The 20,707-nt window shown below is 38.4% G+C and overlaps 2 protein-coding genes across 4 annotated transcripts in view; both read left to right on the forward strand.

Annotated features, from left to right (window-relative positions):
* Nucleotides 1-12,755, forward strand: part of FGD6 (FYVE, RhoGEF and PH domain containing 6) — a 110,120-nt gene extending 97,365 nt beyond the window's left edge. For both annotated transcript variants that reach the window (XM_045780022.2, XM_045780023.2), the window contains exons 19-21: nucleotides 5,095-5,223; nucleotides 6,059-6,207; nucleotides 8,280-12,755. In XM_045780022.2, coding sequence (XP_045635978.2) covers nucleotides 5,095-5,223; nucleotides 6,059-6,207; nucleotides 8,280-8,316 — 315 coding nt within the window. In that variant the 3' untranslated portion in view covers nucleotides 8,317-12,755. The remainder of the gene's footprint in view (nucleotides 1-5,094; nucleotides 5,224-6,058; nucleotides 6,208-8,279) is intronic.
* A 110-nt stretch (nucleotides 12,756-12,865) lies between these two features.
* NR2C1 (nuclear receptor subfamily 2 group C member 1) overlaps nucleotides 12,866-20,707 on the forward strand; it is a 45,902-nt gene continuing 38,060 nt past the window's right edge. The window contains exon 1 of one of the 2 annotated variants that reach the window (XM_045780025.2): nucleotides 12,866-13,941. The gene's annotated coding sequence lies outside the window, so the exon portion shown is untranslated. The remainder of the gene's footprint in view (nucleotides 13,942-20,707) is intronic. The other variant, XM_045780024.2, reaches the window with a different exon arrangement.

The raw sequence follows: 20,707 nt of genomic DNA on the forward strand, positions 1-20,707 counted from the left end.
CCACTACTATTAAGACATACATTTTAATATTGGTGCTGGATGTGGCTGATGCCTCACTCTCTTGCTTGGTCTCCCATATGACCTGAATCATTCAGAAAATGGCAGTTGAAGGTTTGGAGAATGTTTTATAGCAATGTCAGCAAGTAAAGATAATTTAGACATATGTGAATTTTTTTTTTAAGATTTTTATTTATTTGTCAGAGAGAGGGAGAGAGAGAGAGAGAGAGAGAGAGAGAGAGAGAGTGCACAAGCAGGGGGAGTGGCAGGCAGAAGCAGGCTTCCCTCTGAGCAAGGAGCCCGATGCGGAACTCGATCCCAGGACCCTGGGATATGACCTGAGCCTAAGACAGACACTTAACTGACTGAGCCACCCAGGCATCCCAACACATGTGGATTTTTATTTATTTGACAGAGAGAGATAGCCAGCGAGAGAGGGAACACAAGCAGGGGGAGTGGGAGGAAGAAGCAGGTTCCTAGCGGAGGAGCCTGATGTGGGACTCGATCCTGTAACACCGGGATCACGCCCTGAGCCGAAGGCAGACGCTTAACGACTGTGCCACCCAGGCGTCCCCCCAACACATGTGGATTTTTAAAATTACTTTGAGGAGACCCCATGCCAGAGGGAAGAAGTCTAGAATATTTTGGGCACTTTATCAGCATTTACTAATCTGCACAGTTTGTTATTTGTAAGTACTGGTTGGCTATAGACAGCTGCACTGATAGTAAATTGTCTTTCCTTTCAATTTAAAAGAAAAATTGTAAAAGTTAGGATAGTCTGCACAGTTAGAACTCAGTGGCATAATCCACAGGCACCACCGGTACCCTATCCCATCTCCTCAAATTCAAGTATTCAGTTAGGTAACACATAGCACTGCCTATCTAGGCCACCTCCATTTTTTAAAAAAATTTAAAAAAAAAGATTTTGTTTATTTATCTGTCACAGAGAGAGAGAGAGAGAGCAAGCACAAGCAGGGAGAGCAGCAGGCAGGGGAGAAGCAGGCTCCCCACTGAACAAGGAGCCCAATGTGGGGCTGGATCCCAGGACCCTGGGTTCATGACTTGAGCCAAAGGCAGCAGCTTAACCGACTGAGCCACCCAGGTGCTCCTGGGCCATCTCCATTTTTATTAGGTTATTAATTAGTTCCACCTGTGACCAGTTCTGTGGCCAGCAGAGTAGAGTTTTACATTTTGTTCTCTTACTTGGTTACTCCGGAGGTGTTCTACTGTGAGAAGTGGAAGCAAACAATGCTAAAAAGATTGTGTTCTTTATGTAAAGTTGAGTGTATTCCATCATGGTAGTTTAAACACTAGGAAATGATTCATAGCCAGCCTCATGAAATAGTAAGAAGAGGACTTAAAAGTTCTAATTGCCAAGTTTCTTAAACTGGTTAAGCCAGTTTAGTACTCTGAACTGTCTCTTCCATCACTCAATTCCTGAATCTAAATTGACTTTGAGAACTTTAAGGTTCTTAACCAATGGAAATAGTTTTCAGTTTTCTATAATTGTTTGCCTCTCCATGCTCATGTCACAGTTTATAAATATAATTCTTAAATTTGCTCTTCTCGTCAGTCTAAACTCCACTGTGCTAGTTACAAAACTATTTCTAGTCTAGACTAGACCCAGCCTGACTCCAGTCGCATTTTGTACATCTTTCCACCCAACCACACAAACAGACCTTCCGCTGTCAAACCTCTACTTCCTGACTGCAGCCATTTCTTCCTTTGCTCCACTGGCTCTCAAATTGTCCTCCAAAGCAGCATATCAGCATCACCTGAGAACTTACAGAAATGGAAATTCTTAGGCCCCACCCAAGTTCTACAGAATCAGAAACTTTAACAAGGTTTCTCTGATTCAGATGAATACTAAATTTTGAGAACCACTGTTTTCTCCTTTGCAATCAGACTGGGAAAAATAATTTATCCGGTTAAGTGCCATAAAAGTAAAAGTTTTCTACTTGGGAAGCTGTGTTGTCTTTTTATTTGTAATTGAAGTGAAATTCACATAACTTATAATTAACCATTTAAAGTATACAATTCAGGGGTGCCCAGCCGGCTCAGTGGGTGGAGCATGTGATTCTTGATTTCTGGGTCCTAAGTTCGAGCCCCACATTGGATGTAGAGTTTCTTTTAAAAATATATAATATATATACGAGGGTGCCTGGGTGGCTCAGTTGGTTAAGCATCTACCTTCGGTTTGGGTCTAGGTCCTGGAATCAAGCCCAGCACTGGGACTCCCTCCTCAGTGAGGAGTCTGCTTCTCCCTCTCCCTTTGCCCCTCCTCTCCCACTTGTGCACTCACTCTCTCTCTCTCTCAAATAAATAATATCTTTAAAAAAATAAAAGTAATCATATAATAGGTGACCTTTTGTGTCTGGCTATTTTCACTTCTCACAGTATTTTAGTGGTTCACTTAAGTTATAGCATGTATCAGTACTTTGTTTCTTTTTATATGTGAATAATACTCCATTGTATGTATATACCAAAATTTATCTATTCATCTGTTGATGGACATCTGAGTTGTTTCTGCCTTTGGGTTATTATGAATAACAGTGCTATAAACTGTTGGACATATTGCCATGTGGACATTGTTCTTAATAATATACCTAGGAGTGTAATTGATTGCCTGGTCATATGGTAATTTATGTTTAACTTTTTGAGGAATTGGGAAGTTGTGTTTTTATTCCAGTGATGTTCAATACATTTTTAGAAACTCCTCGTGTTTAGAATTCCATTCAGAGCCTCAGTAATGGCAGGCTATGTCTCTTGAGTTAGACTTGATTTATATTTTAAGTAATCAGATCACTGGAAGGAACGTTTTGTGACTCATGTGATTAAGTTGCTTAAGACTAATTTTATTTTTAAAAGGACAATAGAGGACAGGGGCACCAGGTGGCTCAGTCAGTTAAGCGTCCAACTCTTGATTTCAGGTCAGGTCATGATCTCCGGGTCACGGGATCAAGCCCTGTGTCAGGCTCCACGCTGAGATTCTCTCCCCTCTCCCTGTACCCCTCACCCTGCTCGTGCTCTCTGTAAATAAATAAATAAAATATTTTCTAAAAAAAGATAATAAAGGGCTATGCATGACTATCCAGTATTGTGACTGATATTCTTCTACAGTTAATCAACTAATTTAAGAATATTCCAAAAGAGGAGTGTACAAAATACCTTGATCAATGATAGTAACACATAAGTACATAGTAGTATCACAATGTAATTACATTTTAAGCAAAATCTCATTTGAATGTAAACATTCTAATTTTTAAAAAGTCATTTGGTTGTCTTCGACAGGGGTGTCATGTCTTTATACAAATTTACTTGCACTTAACAGATATTTCTAATTTAACATTAGATATTAAATTTTCCACTAGACAATAATATATCCTCTTCCTCATAAAATTTGTAAGAAATTAATATAATTAATACATGATGAAAGGTAGACTTTTAAAATTCATAGAATCCACCTGTATTTGTTTTCTGTTGCCACATAACGAATTACCACAAACTTCATGGCTTAAAACAACATACATTTATTATCTCAGGAGTCCAGGCACAGCTTAGCTGGGATCTCTGCAGGACCACAGTCAAGGTGTTGGCCAATGTTGAGTTCTCCTTGCAAGGCTAACTAGGGAGGGGTCTACTTCCAGGCTCACTCAGGTTGTTAGTAGAATTCATTTCCTTGCAGTTGTGAAACTGAGGGCCCTGGCCTCTTGCTGGCTTTTGCCTGGAGTTTGCCTTCAGTTCCATGCCACACAAGCCTCCCAAGACAACTACTTCTTCAAAGCCAGCATGAGAGAAAGTCTCTAGAGCCTATCTACTAGCAATATGGAGTCTTACAGAACGTAATGTAATCATGGGAGTGACATGTCATCATCCTCCCCATATTCTATTGGTTAGGAGCAAGTCTTAGGTCCTCCCCACACACAACGGGGAGGAGACTGTACAGTAGTGCTTATAAGAGGCAAGGATCATGGGGAACTCCCTTAAAAGTCTGTTTACCATTCTAGGCGTGGGTCAGTTGGTTGAGCAGCTGACTCTTGATTTTGACTCTGGTCATGATCTCAGGGTCCTGGGATAGAGCCCTGCATCAGGCTCCCTGCTCAGCAGGGAGTTTGAGTATTCTCCCCTCTCTCTCTGCACCTCCCGCCCCACACCCCCGTGCATTCTCTTACTCGAGCACTGTCTCTCTCTCTCTCTCTCAAATAAATAAATCTTAAAAAAAAAATGTCTGTTCACCATTCTACTAATAACACGATTCTTAGACTTGGCTTTTTATTTCTCTGTTGCTCTATGTTTAAAAAAAAAGAAAATTTTCAACTGCCAGATTATAATCATTGAGAGTTTATTACCTTTTTGCCTAGAGATTAAGACATTTTCATCCTTTTATGAAGCAAAGTAAGCTTCTCTCAGACCAAAGTTTCAGGATCAGAAACTAATCCTTAAAATCACGACAAATAATAGAATTTTGCATTTACCTCTCTGTTAATAGTTTTTATAAGCCCAAAAAATTATTTCAGGAACAGAGTTAAAGGTTTAAGTAATTTTCCCTAACATTGCAAAATACGAAGAACAGTAAACAACAAATACAGTCCCAAAAACGCAGCTTTCAAAAAGCATTTCTGATCTTTAGAATTATTTTTCTTCTCTGGCAACCCAGAAAACACAGGTGACACCACAAAGAAATACATGCATGCAAGCTCAATTAAACCAGGCAGAATGCTGCTGGCATGGCTTTTTTTTTTTTTTTTTTGTAAAGAGAAGTGCTGGGGAAGGGCAGAGAATCTTAAGCAGGCTACATACCCAGTGATCTCACAACCCTGAGATCATGACCTGAGCAAAAATCAAGAGTTGGACGCTTAACTGACTGAGCCACCCAGGGGCCCCAGTGCTTGAATTGCTTCTAAACAGAAGGGTATTTTATGCCCAGGGTAATGACAGTATTCAATTTATACAGTAGCAGACTTTGAAAATAAACAATTTCATTCTGAAACATTATATTATTATGGTTATTGCTTTCAGCATCAGTGATCAAAAGCAATTTTGTTACCTTTTGTTTGTTTGAAAACCATTAAACTATATATGGGGTTTGCTTACTAGGTATCAGCAAACACAGAAGATTCCTCCATGAGTGGCTACTTGTACAGATCAAAGGGCAATAAAAAACCTTGGAAACACTTGTGGTTTGTCATAAAAAATAAAGTGCTGTATACATATGCTGCAAGTGAGGTAAGATCTGAAATCTAAAGATGAGTAATTGTGGGGTCTGGTTTTATAATGCCAGTTGGAAATAATTACAATATCTGTTTAATCTGTTTCTTTTGTGTATATTTTTTGTTTTGCTTTGCTTTTGGAGGGGGAGATGTTGTTGCTGTGGTTTTTAATGTCAACTGTGTCCTAGAGCTCTTACTCTAAAATGTTAGGAATTTTCCATAATATTAAAATGTAACTTTTTTTGGTGTCATGTGACTACTAAGAACTTCACTAAAAGCAAAGGTTCTTATCCTTTCTGGAAGCTCTCCTAGTTGACACTCCCTTGACTATCCCCAGATTGTATTGATCAGGCCTCAAGCTTAGATAAGATAGACTTTGTTTGGGTTATAAACAGTGCCTGGCTATTTGCTCTAATATTACCCTTTTCTCCTATCTGATCACCCTGTGTTCCAGTAACATCCTATAAAAAACCACTGCTCTAGGAGCCAAGCTTTTCTGTTGTGGGACAGGGTGAATCACTTACCTTTCTGAACTTGTTTTCTGCATCCATAAAATGAAAGTAATAAACTTACCTACCTCGATGGTTGTAGGGAAATATGTGATACTCAATGAATGTGAACACATTGAAAACTTTAACACAGTGTCTGGCTCGTGAGGTAGGTCGGGAAGGGTCAGTTTAATATTGTTGAATAAATGAAAAATAAATGAAAGTGAAAAACAAAAATTATCATTGTTTTATATATGTGTGTGTATATGAAATTAAATTATAGCTATACAGTTCAAGAGTTTGCAAATCTGAATTCTGTTACCAATTTAAAGTCCCATCTCCCATTGTGTCTTTTTAAATTAGGACGTGGCAGCTTTGGAGAGTCAGCCTCTACTAGGATTCACTGTCACTCAAGTCAAAGATGAGAATTCAGAGTCTAGAGTATTTCAGTTACTACACAAAAACATGTTATTTTATGTGTTCAAAGCAGATGATGCTCACTCAGCTCAGAAGTAAGTAATTTAGACATATTTTTCTTATATACATGAGTTTCAAGTTGTTACATGATTGATTTTAAAATAACCTACTTTCATGTGTGGGGACAATTAAGAATTTAAATCAGAGATCCAAACTGGTTAGATTTCATGTATTTTTCAAAGTCTTTAGAACTGTTTTAAGAACAGGCAAGAGGATCTGGAATATTTTCAGGAGGCAGAGGGAAAAAGAAAATAGGTAGTTCTGTCCAGAATATTTCGTCTATACATGACCTCTGAGGAAGCAGCATGAATTCAGCTGCCCTGCTGAAAGGAAAGGAAGCTGAGGCATCTGACCTCTCCTTCAATGAGGGTAAGGATCATCTCTTAAAACATTCCAGGACTTTGGCAATCCAGTGATTCAATCGTGCCATGGAACAGCAGGAGTTTAAACAGCTGCTTGCTATCTTAACTTCTTTGGGAAGAGGGTCAAACGCATTAAGAGACTCCCATGCTGTTCCCGATAACTGAGTAGAAGGAAATGGATATCATTTTAGATGGTAAAGGCTTTTTTAAACAGTCTTTTCAAAATTCCAACAAGAATATTTATTTTGATGTCATGAGGTTGTTTAACATAGAGGAGCATATCTCTGTGAAATTCAGGTCCTTCGTAAACAAAACAGTGCAGTTTACCTTTCACCAGACCTTTCATGGGATTTTTATTTTGGCCTCACAAGTTACACGTTTTTGTTCCACATTTTATTTTGTTTAGTGCTCATGTTTTCTCAATAGGCTTAAAACGTGCATGCAGATAAAAAAGAATGCCTTAAGTCAACAAGGCTTGTCTTAAGGCAGTTAGAATTAATGTACCAGAATTATATGTTCCTGAATATTAATCAGGTACAGTGTGACAGATATTCTGTAAGACTTTCTTTTTTCAGTCTATATTAGGATATCTAGTGGGTATCTGTTACTCCAAATAATTCTTTTTCAATTGAACTGAAGGATATTTAAAATTATGTCACTTTATTTTTTCTGTAAAAACTACCTTGGATAAAAGAGTAATTGTTCTAATATTCTGTTAGGAATTACATTTCTCATGATTTTTATCTGTATTCATCATCAAACTGATAAAAATTATTTCTTTTGAATATATATCTTTTGTTTATATCATTAAGTTGACAAGGTAGAAAAAACCTCAGTACAATTAAATTTAGTTGAGTGAAGGAAATCTGCTTACTTGTAATGTAGAATTAATACAGGCTAAATTATAAGTTTCTCTTTGAAGTCACTAATATCATGGAGGTGTTTTTACACATTACAGAATATTAAAATATATTAATTTTAATGGAAATTTTTAGCTTTTTAAAAGACTTTTCGATTATAACTTGTGCCATTTGCATTTAAATTTTTGAAAATTCTGTCCTTGAAATTTGAGCTAAATCTGTTATAGGCTATGTTTACTAATTAAATTGAGTGATTTCAAATGTTCATAGTAAGTTCAGAAGCGATTACAGTACTAGGGAGATACAGAAAGACTACCTCCAAGTGTCTTCTGAATGATTGCAGCTGTGGGTATTGTCAGATAAAACTCTGAGACTAACAAATTTTGGAAAGACTTCTGTGAAACACTAAGACACTTTTTTTTGGATACACTTTATATTGCATGCAAAATTCTGATCAACTGAAGTAGATCAAATGTTAGCTTCTCTTTCATTGAAAATATTAGAACAGGTCTGGACTATGGATGCCCAGGGAGTTAAGAGAGGAGATAAAGCTGGTGTTCTTAAAAGCAAAAAAGGGGTTGAAATAAAAGCCTTGGCAAATGTATTCATTTCCCAAACCAACTGTATGGAATCATCAGGACTTCACAGAGCTTTTACATGAAATGCCCCCTTCCTCATGCCTCATGCACTTTTCAGGCCAAATTTTCGGCCATATTACCAAATAAAGGACAATTCCATATATGCAGAATTCTAATTTGGTATAGGAAACTCCTTAAATATACTGCTAGGGTGATTGGATCCACAGGCACAGCTGTGATCTATATTGTCTTAACACCTAACGGAGAATTGCATTTTACAAATCTAACAAATTTCTCTTACCAACAGGTGGATAGAAGCATTTCAGGAAGGCACAATATTGTAGCGATATTGGTTTCTTCCCTTCTGTGATTCCAAATGGGTGGAATTTCATCAGAATGGAGTAAATACAGTACAAAAATTTTATATAAATGAACACTGCCAAGATAAATCCAGCCAAAATCTTCATCAATTTTTACAATTATTTTGTTAGGTATAAGGTAATTTTTTTAATGTTTGGTTTTTTTGTGTATGTTATTTATTAAAATTTTGATGTTTACTTAATGGTCAGAATTATTTCTGAGACTCACACTGAATTCTAAAGTACCTTTTCTTTAGAAACCAGAAAACTTATCTTAATATTGTGTATACTGTATTAAGGTTTAGGACACAGATTTCTCAATGTGCTTTGTAGTGTTACATTGTAACATTCTTACTTGAGGTAAGTCTTTGTAAATAAAAAACACACATCGAGGAGCAAATTTCCATGCAGTGTTTGGTTTAGAAATTACTATACAACTGCTGATATAAAAAATGTATGTTTTTGAATCAACAAACTTAGATGAATTTTTGCATCTTTTAATGGAAAAAACACACGGCCAGCTCCTACCTCAGTAACTGTGAAGTGAAATTCCAGTAAATTATCTAGAGTATTTCTGTTGTACCTCTTTGGGCTTGAGATAATGTTGCATCATCAAGGAATTAGAGCAAAGGCATAGAATGTGAAATTTTCATTGAACTGAGCTATGTAAGTAGGAAAGAGGATGTTTTCATTTGCAGAGGAACACAATTAACTCTATGGTCTTTATATAAAGTCTAATCCTTTTTTTAAAGCTACCAGTTCAACACAAACAAAAATGTATTATTTTTTGTAAAAAAAGCAAAATATGGCATTATATTACACAATATCCTTTGGTATTGTAAGTGTTCTGAGCCCAAGTTAGTGGTGGTGTTTGCGTCTAAAAAGAATGTTCCATTCCCTTTAATACTGTGCTTTAAAAAATGAACTGGAATTACCATACCAAAAAAGCACAGATTCTAAGCCACTGTTAACTGAATTTGTATTCATTTTTTAAAGGTTATTTAATACTACTTTGTGTTATGTCCTCCCTGGTAATTAAAACAAATCCTTTATTTCTTTAACCAGTTGCTAAATGCACCTCATTAGGAAAGATTTATATTAATAATTCTGGTGCACTTACTATTTAACGTGAACTCCTTTGTACATAAAACTGTTGATGAGTAGAAGAAAAATGAAATTCACACTATGATTATAATATACATTTATTGACTGAGCTTAAACTAAAATACATTATCTTAAAAGGCAGGGCCATCCATAGAATATTTCACAAAAGGGCACACCAATTTTCCTTTCTGTTTTTATATAAAGTACTTCCTAATTCAGTGTGATACCATCGCCAAGAGAATTACTGAGTGCCTTTCTGAAGCCCTTTGAATGTTGTTTGTTGCAGCACCAGAGTCTCTACTAAATCTAGAATTGGCTGCTGTCGTTTTTTCTGTTTCTTGCTGTGGGATCATTTTAAACCCTGTTGCACCCTCACACACAATCCTCACAGGCTATCTCCCTAGTCTTTCTGTCACAGTAGGTACACTAATACTTCTTTGCAACTCACTAATTTTAATCAAGAGAGCATAAATAAGGCTTCCATGTTAAAATCCTTGCAGTTTCAGTGTATCCTTTTTGGAGACCAAGGTTATATCTTATAAAGTGTTTCCTTCTTTGGGTCTAGCATTTTGCAAAGGACAAGTTATTTGGAGTTCTGCCCCCCTCCTCTTGAGCTCTCAGCCTTCTGACTGGAAGGTTTGGTTTAAACCTCAGAATCTAAAAAAATATCAGCCAGGCTATTTTGTCTTCCAACAGCTGGCTAAATCAAGAAACCATTTATAAATCGAAAGAGAAAAAAACATTGCACAAACTTCTATTAATTCTAATTACATCTAAAACACATGTATGATTGTACTGGCTATTGGCTTCGCCCCATGGAGGGTTTTGAAAATGTAAAATACATACAGCCTTTTGAGGAAGCTATCAGATTACCATCCCCCCCAAAAAATGTTTTAAATGTGGAATGCTATTATGTTTCCTTTCCCCTCTCATCAATCCTTCATAACTTACTAAAGCTGATCAATTATTTATTTAACCTGGCTCAATTAATGTCAACTGAGCAACCTAACTATATATGTTTTATTGTAAAGTTACTTTAAAAAATATATCTCCTGATGGCTAACATTTTAGAGGAAAAAATGATTTTGGGTGTGTTTGGCAGGGGGGGCCAGAGGGAGAGGGAGAATCTTAAGCAGGCTCTCTGCTGAGCACAGAGCCCAACACGGGGCTCGATCTCAGGACCCTGAGACTATAACCTGAGCTGAAATCAAGAGTCAGACACTTAACCGACTAAGCTACCCACATGCTCCTATTGGGTGCATTCTATGAGAAAGTGTACACAGTACCCAGATCCCAAGAATACTATATTTATTACACTGATGCACATGTTTCCATCATACCCTTTTCAGGTTTCTCCTTTTATTCATAAGGAGGAGAAAGAAAAGCAGTTGTAAAGCTAAGCAAAAAGGTGCTAAAAGTAAGGATGGCATTCTTGGTGTGCACCCCCCCCCCCCCACAGTCTAGGATCCTCCTTAGCTGTGACAGCTGTAAATGTAGAGGATCCATCAGAGTCCTAGAAAAATAAGAAAGGTTCTTAGGCATCATCCCACATTTCTGAACCTCTCTCCAACCTCTTTTCTCCTGTTCTCTAATGTACCCAGTATGATCCTATTGTCCTTTGCCCAAGATCCTTAATTTTCTTTTCAACCAAAAGCTTGAGTCTTTGAGTATGTAGTAGTGTTCCTTAAAATGAGATCGTCAGCGCAACTTTAATATAAAGCAGTAATGAAACAAGTAAGTGAAGAAGATAACTTTAAAGTGTAGTTTTGTTAACCAGATGTTGGTAGGATATATCCAGAAATAGGGAAAGCCTGCTATTTAAAACTTAGTTAAAATGTAAATATTATAGCATATGTTGGTCTGTCTTAGAGTATGCATCAATTGTATTCCCATTTTTGACATCAGATTCACTGTAGTCAAATGTAGTCACCAGGGTTTCTAGAAAGGTAAATCCTATTTCTCTTGTTATACCATACATGCCTTGAAGGCAAATACTGTATCCCTTTCTCACAAAATACCCATCCTGTGTCTTTTAAGAGAAAACAGTTGTTGAAATGCATAGAAGGTGAGGACAGGATTCTTGTCATCTGCAACTCAAACACAGCCCCCCACACGCTCTCATTACAACTCAGGTCTTAGACCTACTCTTTCCACCATCCTGCAAGGCCGTATTTGCAACTACCTGTTGGACATCGACATGAGTCCTTCTTAAGCTTTTTAAACTTTACATGACTTCACTTTGTTCCTTCAGATCTGTTTATTTTCTTCTGTAATGGAAAAACACTATTCTAGGCTCCAGAATCTGCCTCCAAGTCTCAACAAGACCCTCTACTATTGCTCTTGGTCCATCTTCATTCCTGTTATTGCACAGACCCTGGCTCAAGTCCTCGTTACCTCCTCCCAATGATACAAATAACTTTTCTTCTAATTCCAATGCCGCCTTTGTGTGGTCTCATTTTAAACACTGCCAGAGCTATCTTATAAAGCATAGCTCTAACCTAGTTTCATCCCTGCTCTTTGCAACCTTCATTGGCTTCCCAGTGGGCTTGGCATGGACCACTTTTCCTCAGGTGTCGCACACTCCAGCTAACCCCACCCCAACCTTTTTTCTTTTTGTTCTCACCCTCTTTCCAACCTATTTCTGCCCGTGTATCCAAGACTTTTCTTTCTGTGACAGTTGGTCCTAGTCCTTCTCTCTCCTATTCCTCCTCCCTTATTCCTCCAGACCAGATTTAGTCTCTCCTTTCTCTGTGTCTCCATAGCCTTTCTTATGGTGCCTATCCCATTCTATCCTTGAGAATCTGAGACTCCTCCTCAGCATCTGGCAGAGTACCTTGCATGCTATGGGCACTCAGTATTTGTTTGGTGAATTAAATTACTCCAAATGGATCCCTTCTGATTTTTATTTTTTTAAGTGCCTTCCATATACAAATATTCTGGAGCCTATGCCACATTTAATATTCTCTAAAGGAAAATCTTATCTATGACTTTCCCTTTTAAGAAAAGAGATAATTTCTAGTAGAATTTAAGATAAAGGTAGAAAATTTTCAAAAAGCCTCAATATCAAATTCCCTTGGTGGGGGGAGATGAAAGGGGGCAACTCTCTTTAATATGAGTTGGTCATAGCATGTTAAGAACCAGTCTTGAAATACTATATTGTTTCTTTAAATGACATGAATTTCTAGAAACACTTTTTACTTAAAGTGATAATAGTTTGTATCTCATTGTCCATATAGATATAGATCCTTTATAAATAAAATACTAGTATTGTAAATAATGTCAATATGTATATTTATACAAAATAAATTTACTGTATCTACTTTTGGGTGTGATGATGTCTTTTAAGCCATATATTCTTCTACAGTCATATATTTAAAGATGAACCCCACAGAGGGGTTTTCAGAGAATGAGGCATAAAGCATATTCCCCTTCTTAGGGATTGTTGCATGCCATTTTTCTGTGTCCTGCTGCCTAGTTCCAGAGGAAAAAGACAGAGGAGATGTTCTCCTTCCCAGTGCACCTTTATTTTTCCTGATTTGGGTTTCTGGTCTGAATCTGGAACTGCTTTTCTAGTGTTGGTCAATACTAAAGAAATTTCAAGGACCCCTTCTCTTAAAGTCCAAACCACACAGTGCTTTGCAGACAGGCAGCTCTTCCTACCACACCTCAGTGCCACAGGTGGTCACTGTCATAATGTTCCATCAATGCCCTCTTCATTTCACGAATCTTTATTGACCACTAGGCACTGTCCTGTATGCTTGGGAACACACCGCTGGACAAAAAAAGCAAGCCTTCAAGAAGTTTACATTCTAAGTGATGATAATTCTTGCTCCATTTAGCCATTATACGTATTTGCCCACAAGAGCTGATAAATAAATCTTTGCCTGACTGGAGGATTCTGCCCTAGCTTGGTTTAAAGGGAATTTTAAATATTTTGTCGGGACCTACCCAGACTTGTTAACTTCTCTAATAAACTTTAAGGTAAGAGATACCCTAAAACACAGCCCAATTTTCCACAAGTTTGAAACCCAACTGCCCAAAACTGATAAGGTTATCTAGTATTGCTCAAATCTGAAACGTCTCAAAACTTCCTTTAACGACCGACCACCTTTGGCAAAAGGGAGGCTAAGCTCACGCGTCTACTGAAAATCCTTAACAGGGCCGCTCTGGCGGGGCAGTTTCCCTCCCAGACGATAGGGGGCAGCGGCCCTTCAGAGGCTCAGTTTTCTCATTCCTCCACCCAGGGAACGTCACGACCTCCTCACCGGGGCTCCACCAGTAACGCGCAGGCGCGGATGAGAGCACGTACCGCAGAGCTGAGGGAGGGGTCACGAACTCTGACCCCCCCAAATACACAAACCCAAAAAGCTCCCTGCCCCCACTTTTCCTTACCCTACCCCCTTGAGCTTTCTCCAATCTGTCTCTTCCCGGAACCCCAAGCAGCCACCACAGCGGGACTGTCCGGTCTACGCCCGGCGCGGGACGTAGGTCTTCGGAGAAGCGCCGGTAAGAAGTGCCGAGTAGGGAGAAAAGCAGCGGTGGCCGCGCCTGGGGCGGGGGGCGGGGTGTCCCTTCCTCCTAACTGCCAACGGACGCACCCCCAGGTCCCCCAGTCTGCGGCCGGCAGGGCCGGCCCGTACGGCAGCGCGGCGGCAGGCTGCTCGGGCTGGGTTGGGAGCGCGCAGAGTGGCCGGAGTGGCGGTGCCGAACGTGCGGGGCTCGGAGAGAGTCCGAGGCAGTAGCTGGGGCCGGAGCGCGAAGCGGGGCCGGGGCGTGGGAGGCAAGTCCGCGAGCCGCACTGTACGCACAGCAGCCTCTCCCCCGGCGCCTCCTGCGGAGCCTCTGACCTTTCACCTACAGGAAAAGCTTCCGTCTCGGCGCCGCCGCCGCCGCAGCTTCCCCCGCCTCGGAGAGCCGCGCGCCGCGGCCGGGCTCCGGGGGCGCACGGTGGGCTTGAGCGTCCCCGAGTCGAGGCCTCCGTCCCTTTCTGAGGCCGCTTTCTAATCCTCGTGCCTGCATGGGACGGACGGAGCGGCGCCCTTGACTTTCACGACAAATAGGGCGAGAGCAGCCGCTGCCTTTGGACCCGTATCTTGAGAAAAATGGAACGGCCCGGGGTCCTCAGCCCTGGGCATGTCTCAACGTGCGGTAGTTCTTTTGTTAAGAAACTGCCTGCAACTCCTGCACATAACCTTTTTCTGAGTTACAAATGTTGCCAAGCTATCTCATAACCTTCACTAAGTAGGTCGGCCTGTTTAAACAAACAAATAACTGGAAAGGAAAAGCAGAGAGACTGGAAATTAAGGCCTTTCAGGTTTTGTTACTCGGGATGTTGTACATAGGCCTTCGATTTGGAAGTTCTTGAACAATGTTGTATGGTTGCTTCGTACACGATGATTGTTTTAAAATTTTGCTTTTATGTCCAGTTGGTAGATCTAGAAGAGGAATGTTTCTTTTCTTGGAGAAAAAAAAAAAGTGGATCGCATATAAATGTAACAAATCTCATTATTCTTTGTAGGGGCATTTCAGTTTTTTGGAAGAGTTTTGAGGGAGACACAAATTAAAGGCATCACATATTCCTAAAATATGTTCTATTTGTGTTTGCGGCACAAAGCGTATAATACCTGCCCTTGGGGAATAGAAAAGATAAAAGAAACAGCATAAACAATTAATGGTATAAATATAGTTACCTTGTTTTGATTCATAGGACCTTCTGCAACTTCTTAAAATCTTTTATGAAAGCCCTGGGGAAATGTATCTTTACAGAAATTTTGCATATGATATTAGAAGTTTACAAAAGTCTCTTAGTGAATTCTAGCCATTTGCTTTAATATACACAATAAATGCTGGACCCATCTCAAAGGATTGGATTTTTTTAAAAATTTGAACTGAGTGTTAAAGGTCAGGTGGAATTTAAGTGAGGGAAGAGGAGCTTAGCATGGTATGTTGGAGGCATAAAGAACATCCCAGTTTGACCCGAAGAGAGGCCCCTCTTAGGAGCGACAAGAGATAAAACGGGAAGATGAGGAAGTCAAACTATAAAGAAACTCTGTGTCCACAGTGGCAGGCATGTTTCAGAAGCTTGGTACATATTGAAAAATATAAAAGGAGAAGGACCAAAACATTATCCTTTGGCCATTAAAAAGACATTGATGGTTCTGAAGAAAGAGAATACGGATGTTTCAATTCTGTAAGTGCACTGAGATACTGTTGCTTGTCAGGAGTGCTTACCACTAATGGTTTTGCCGACTTAGCACTTCAAATATATACAAAGATGGTTCTTGCCTAATGGGGCTTTTCGTATACACAAAGCCATATATACTAAATATATGTTCTGAAAACTCAGCAGTAGCTGAAATTATACCTGAAGGGTTAACTGAAAGGCCTTCAAGGCTACAAGAGGCTTTATGAACCCCTTAAAATTTAGCATATATTGTCATTTATAGTGTGAGTGTTCACACAAATGTGAGTTTGTGTTTTCTAGTGAAAGAAACCTTAACTGCCATCAATTTTCAAAGAGATATTTGACCCACTCTACTGGAAAAAATAGAATCATTGTTTTATGTCATATTTAAATCATTGTTTCAAACTTTGCATCCCCCAGAAGGAAATACATTTTGCATCATGACTCAGCACACTCACACAGATTAAACTGAAATAAAGACTTACTGAGACTATTCTTACCCTCACTATATCTGATACACTCTTTTCCATTTTCCTTTAAAAAAAAATCTGACCTACTAAATTAATGTGGCTCACGACACAAAGTTTGCAAAATACTGTTTTGGATGACAGCAGTCTACAATCAGTTGATGGTCGTGGGGCTGGTGGGGAAAAAATGAACTGTTTCTGATGTCAGAGCACAGACTTAAAATTTTGAATCTGAATGGAAAAAAGGATAGCACCATTCATACTCTGCTTTTTTCTGTGGGGAGGATAAGTAGAAATGAGATCTTGGTAAATTGAAAAAACTCAGGGCCAAAAATGTAGAACTGTTTGTTTTCTGTATATTAATTAGCTCTAGAGCAGTAAAGACAGCATCCTCATGCTTTTTGCTTTGTCCCTCAGGCTGGTGAAAATACTTAATCTTCAGTGCCTAACTCGGATATCTCTAAGGTTTTTCCAGAGCCTCCCTCTCTAGTATGGTGGTTCTGAGCTCCTCTTGTTCATTTATTGACCACTTTGTTCATCTAGCTTTCAGAAAATACCTCTTAGATATAAAGAAACTTAACCATTGGTGTAGACATTTTCACTGACATTGAATTTTTACAACTTTTTGAAGTAGATTATATTGAATCCATTTCATTTGTGAGGAAACTGAGCCTCATGGTGAGTGAACATGTAGTCATACGTTTAATAAGTACTAAAATGGGATTGACTTGAGGTCTAGGACACTACTACCTATGTAAACTTCCGCCATTTTTCTGTTTTTCTCTTTATTATCACTCCTTCCTAGTGTGCTTCATAGTATTTAGCACATGGTAATTTTTAAAAATCTGTTTTCTCACTAAAATATAAGCCCTGCAGGGCAGAGATCTTTTCTGCCTTGTTCACTGTCACCCAAGGTCTCACAGTGCCTGGTAAATATGTTCCAGTAAATACTTACTGAAGTTAGATGTGAATAGTAGGCACTGCTAAATACTAGAGGTTCATTGAAAACTACAGTCCTTTTCCTTAGAAGTCTATTAGAGATGGGTCATCTATGCAAAAGGACAGGGTGTTGTAGAAGATAAATGGGCACAAGATACAGTAGGCTAAAGATGAGGGAATGCTTACTTTCTGTTTACAACTGTAAATACCCATTCAAAAAGCAGAAAGAAGAAAGTAGCCTATAACTCTCACCTAGAAAAAGCACTTAATATTTGAGAATGTTTGTTTTTAGTCCTTTTGTGTTTTGCATAGTTAAAATCAGTTGTAAATAAAATTTTGTTTCTTGATCTTTGCATTCAGTTTGTCATTAGCATTTTCTCTTTGTCATTAAACATTTTCCTCATCCGTTATTTTAACGAAAGAATTTTTTTTTGCAAATCTTTGTCTTTGCTAAGATGTCACCTTCTCAGAAAGGCCATCTCTGACCTCTTATTAAAAAAAAAAATTGCGGGGCGCCTGGGTGGCTCAATCGTTAAGCGTCTGCCTTCAGCTCGGGGCGTGATCCCAGCATTCTGGGATCAAGCCCCACATCGGGCTCCTCCCCTGGGAGCCTGCTTCTTCCTCTCCCACTCCCCCTGCTTGTGTTCCCTCTCTCACTGGCTGTCTCTTTCTCTGTCAAATGAATAAATAAAATCTTTTTTAAAAATTTTTTTTAAAAATTGCAGTTCCTTCCCTGTCCCCAAGCTATTTGTCACTAATCCCTGCTCTACTTTTCTCCATTCCTCTTTTCACCATTTACTGGTATTGAATATTTATTTGTTGTCTGTTTAACCTAACCAAAATAGAAACTTCACAAAGGGAAGTTTGTTTTAATACTACCTGCTCTATGCCTAACACTTAGAAAAATGCCTGGCCCATAGTAAGCACTCAACAAGTATTTGTTGAGTAGAATAGTAAATGAATTATTGGGTCAATGAACGTGAACATTTTTAAGATTCATGATACGCATTGGCAAATTAACTTTTCAAGAAGGTTATAACAATTTAGACTTCCATCAGTATGTGAAGAATGCTTGTTTTGCCTCAATTTTTGGAGTTAAATTTAGAAAACAAACATATATTGATCTAGTGATTCCATGGTCATGGTAGAAAAAGAAGACATTAGCAAAGACATGGAAGCATGAGCAACATGGTAAATTCAAGAAATTACAAGTAGTGTGTATAGCTAGAAAATAAAGTTTAACAAATGACACCTCAAATCCTATAGATAAAGGGAGGAATTTGAAGAATATTAAGAGGTGAAATAATATTAAATATATATGTTAGAGCAGTCTGGTAGCAAAATATTATAGCTGCAATTAGGTGAGTATTATTGGACTTTTAAGTCAAGAAATTTGGAACTAGATTGGTTGTAGTTTGGATTGTCTGTGGTCACCGAAGTCATCCATGTTGGTGGCAGGAAAGGGACAACACTCAGTGTCAAAATTTTCAATGAATAATGGTATTCGAGTAGAAGCTAATGAATGGCAGTCATAAAGTCATTAGAAACTATGGTATAACTGACTTAGAAGAATCTCAGAGGAAGTGTTTATGGTGTGGGAGAAAATAAGCCTTGTTCAGAGGCCTACAACATTAGTACTGTCCTTGAGCTGTGTATGTTATATGGATATGTATACATATAAATACATGATAAATAGTTTCATGCTCATTTGCCTATTCTGAAGTATTTTATTGTCTTCATTAAGAATAATGAATCATTCCATTAAAAAAATGATATCTTCTAAATTTAATTTTCTTTTTTAATTTAAATTCAATTAATTAACATATAATGTATTATTTGTTTCAGGGGTACAGGTGTTCGATTCATCAGTCTTATATAATACCCAGCAGTGCTCATTACAACACATACCCTCCCCAGTGTCCATTACCCAGTTACCCCATACCTCTACCCCCCGCCCCTCCAGCAACCCTCAGTTTGTTTCCTGTGATTAACAGTCTCTTATGGTTTGTCTCCCTCTCTGGTTTCATCTTGTTTCATTTTTTTCTCTCTTCCCCTATGATCCTCTGCCTTGTTTCTTAAATTCCACATATCAGTGAAATCATCTAATTGTCTTTCTCTGATTGATTGACTTACACTCAGCATAAATTTAATTTCTCTGTAGAAAGCTTTCAAGACTGTATCTCTTTAGGCTGTTACTGAATTCCACTTCATGAGCTTCCTCATTTTTTAACTTGAAAGCTGGGAATAAAATCTGGACTGGTAACCCAAAACTAATTTGATTCTTTTCTAACGTCAGTAGTCTCTTCTCATCAGGAAGATTCTGTTTATCAATATATCAGGGTAAATGATAACCCCTAATATCTTTCTGTTTCATGAGAAAGTCTAACAGCTTCTAGTACTTCAGGCTCCAGGCCTCAAGTTTTTAATATTGAGGATTAAAAGGCTGCCTTGCCCTCACTCCTTATGCCTTTTTATCGTCTTAGAACAAAACAAATTTTGGTATGTTTAGAAAAAATTCAACAAAATTAATTTATTTTGCGAATTCTCTAGAAACTGTGGAGGTTGTTTAAAACAATATGGCTATAAAACTATAAATTTGTCTTTTACTAAACTCACAGAGCAAGCAATTAGAAGAACTTTGATCTGGAAGTAGCCAAAAGGAGAACTCTTGATAGAATATTTTATAAGAATAAGGGTTTTTTACCCTTCTCTTTTGGGGGGATTTCTCCAACTGACAACAGAAAATTAAAGTTAGTGCTGAAGTAAGCTTTTTGAGTAGCTTAGTGTTCAGTGGACTTCTGATTGAAGAATTCTGTGTGTCAGTAGTAGAAACAAATTGAAGTGGTTGCCTGGTTCATGATGATTATATCAGTAGCTAGTGTTCCATCTTTTGGTAAATAGACCTTCTAAAAGTGGAAGTTGCCAATCCTGCAATCGTATTAACCTTCCTTTCCCTCTTCTGGCCTGCCTACAGTGATTAATTCCAAAGATAAGCACATAACCTAAGCTGGGCCCATCAGAATCTATTAACCCACATTTTAAAATTGTGATCAGAGAAGACTACTTTTCCTTTCCTGGTTTTTTACTACAAAGTAAAAAATAAGCCACATAGGGAGAATAAGAACAGAGATAATTAAAAAAAAAAAAAAAACACATAGAAATAAGGAGATTCCTGAGAAACCCTAGCTCCAGTTTTTCCCAAGATCAGGGCTGCTTGGGTCCTAGCAGTGTGTATCCTGTTTCCCCCACCCCCTGCCTTTTTGCTTAAACTAGCCATAGTTGAGCCTTTATCACAACCGAAGTGACTAATGCATTATCATAAATGCCTAATTTTATGCCAATTACTATTTCATTCTTAACCAATTTTTATCATTTCCCCCTTGCTAATACTTTCGTTTATCAGAGTGAATAATACTGTCCTCTGGGAATTTCTAAATTTTAGTAAAACTTAATGCATTTGGATACAATTTGTAATTTATTTATTTATTTATTGTTTTAGAGTGAGAGAGAGCACACTAGGGTTGGGGGGGGGCAGGCAGAGGGAGAGAGAGAATCTTAAGCATGCTCCATGCCCAGTGTGGAGCTGACACAGGGCTCCATCTCACAATCATGAGATCATGTCCTGAACCAAAATCAAGAGTCAAACACTTAACCAACTGAGCCACCCAGGCGTCCCATAATT

This window comes from Ursus americanus, chromosome 17, assembly GCF_024610735.1.
Source record: "Ursus americanus isolate L20-20 chromosome 17, mUrsAme1.1.p, whole genome shotgun sequence".
In the NCBI taxonomy this organism is placed as follows: Eukaryota; Metazoa; Chordata; class Mammalia; order Carnivora; family Ursidae; genus Ursus; species Ursus americanus.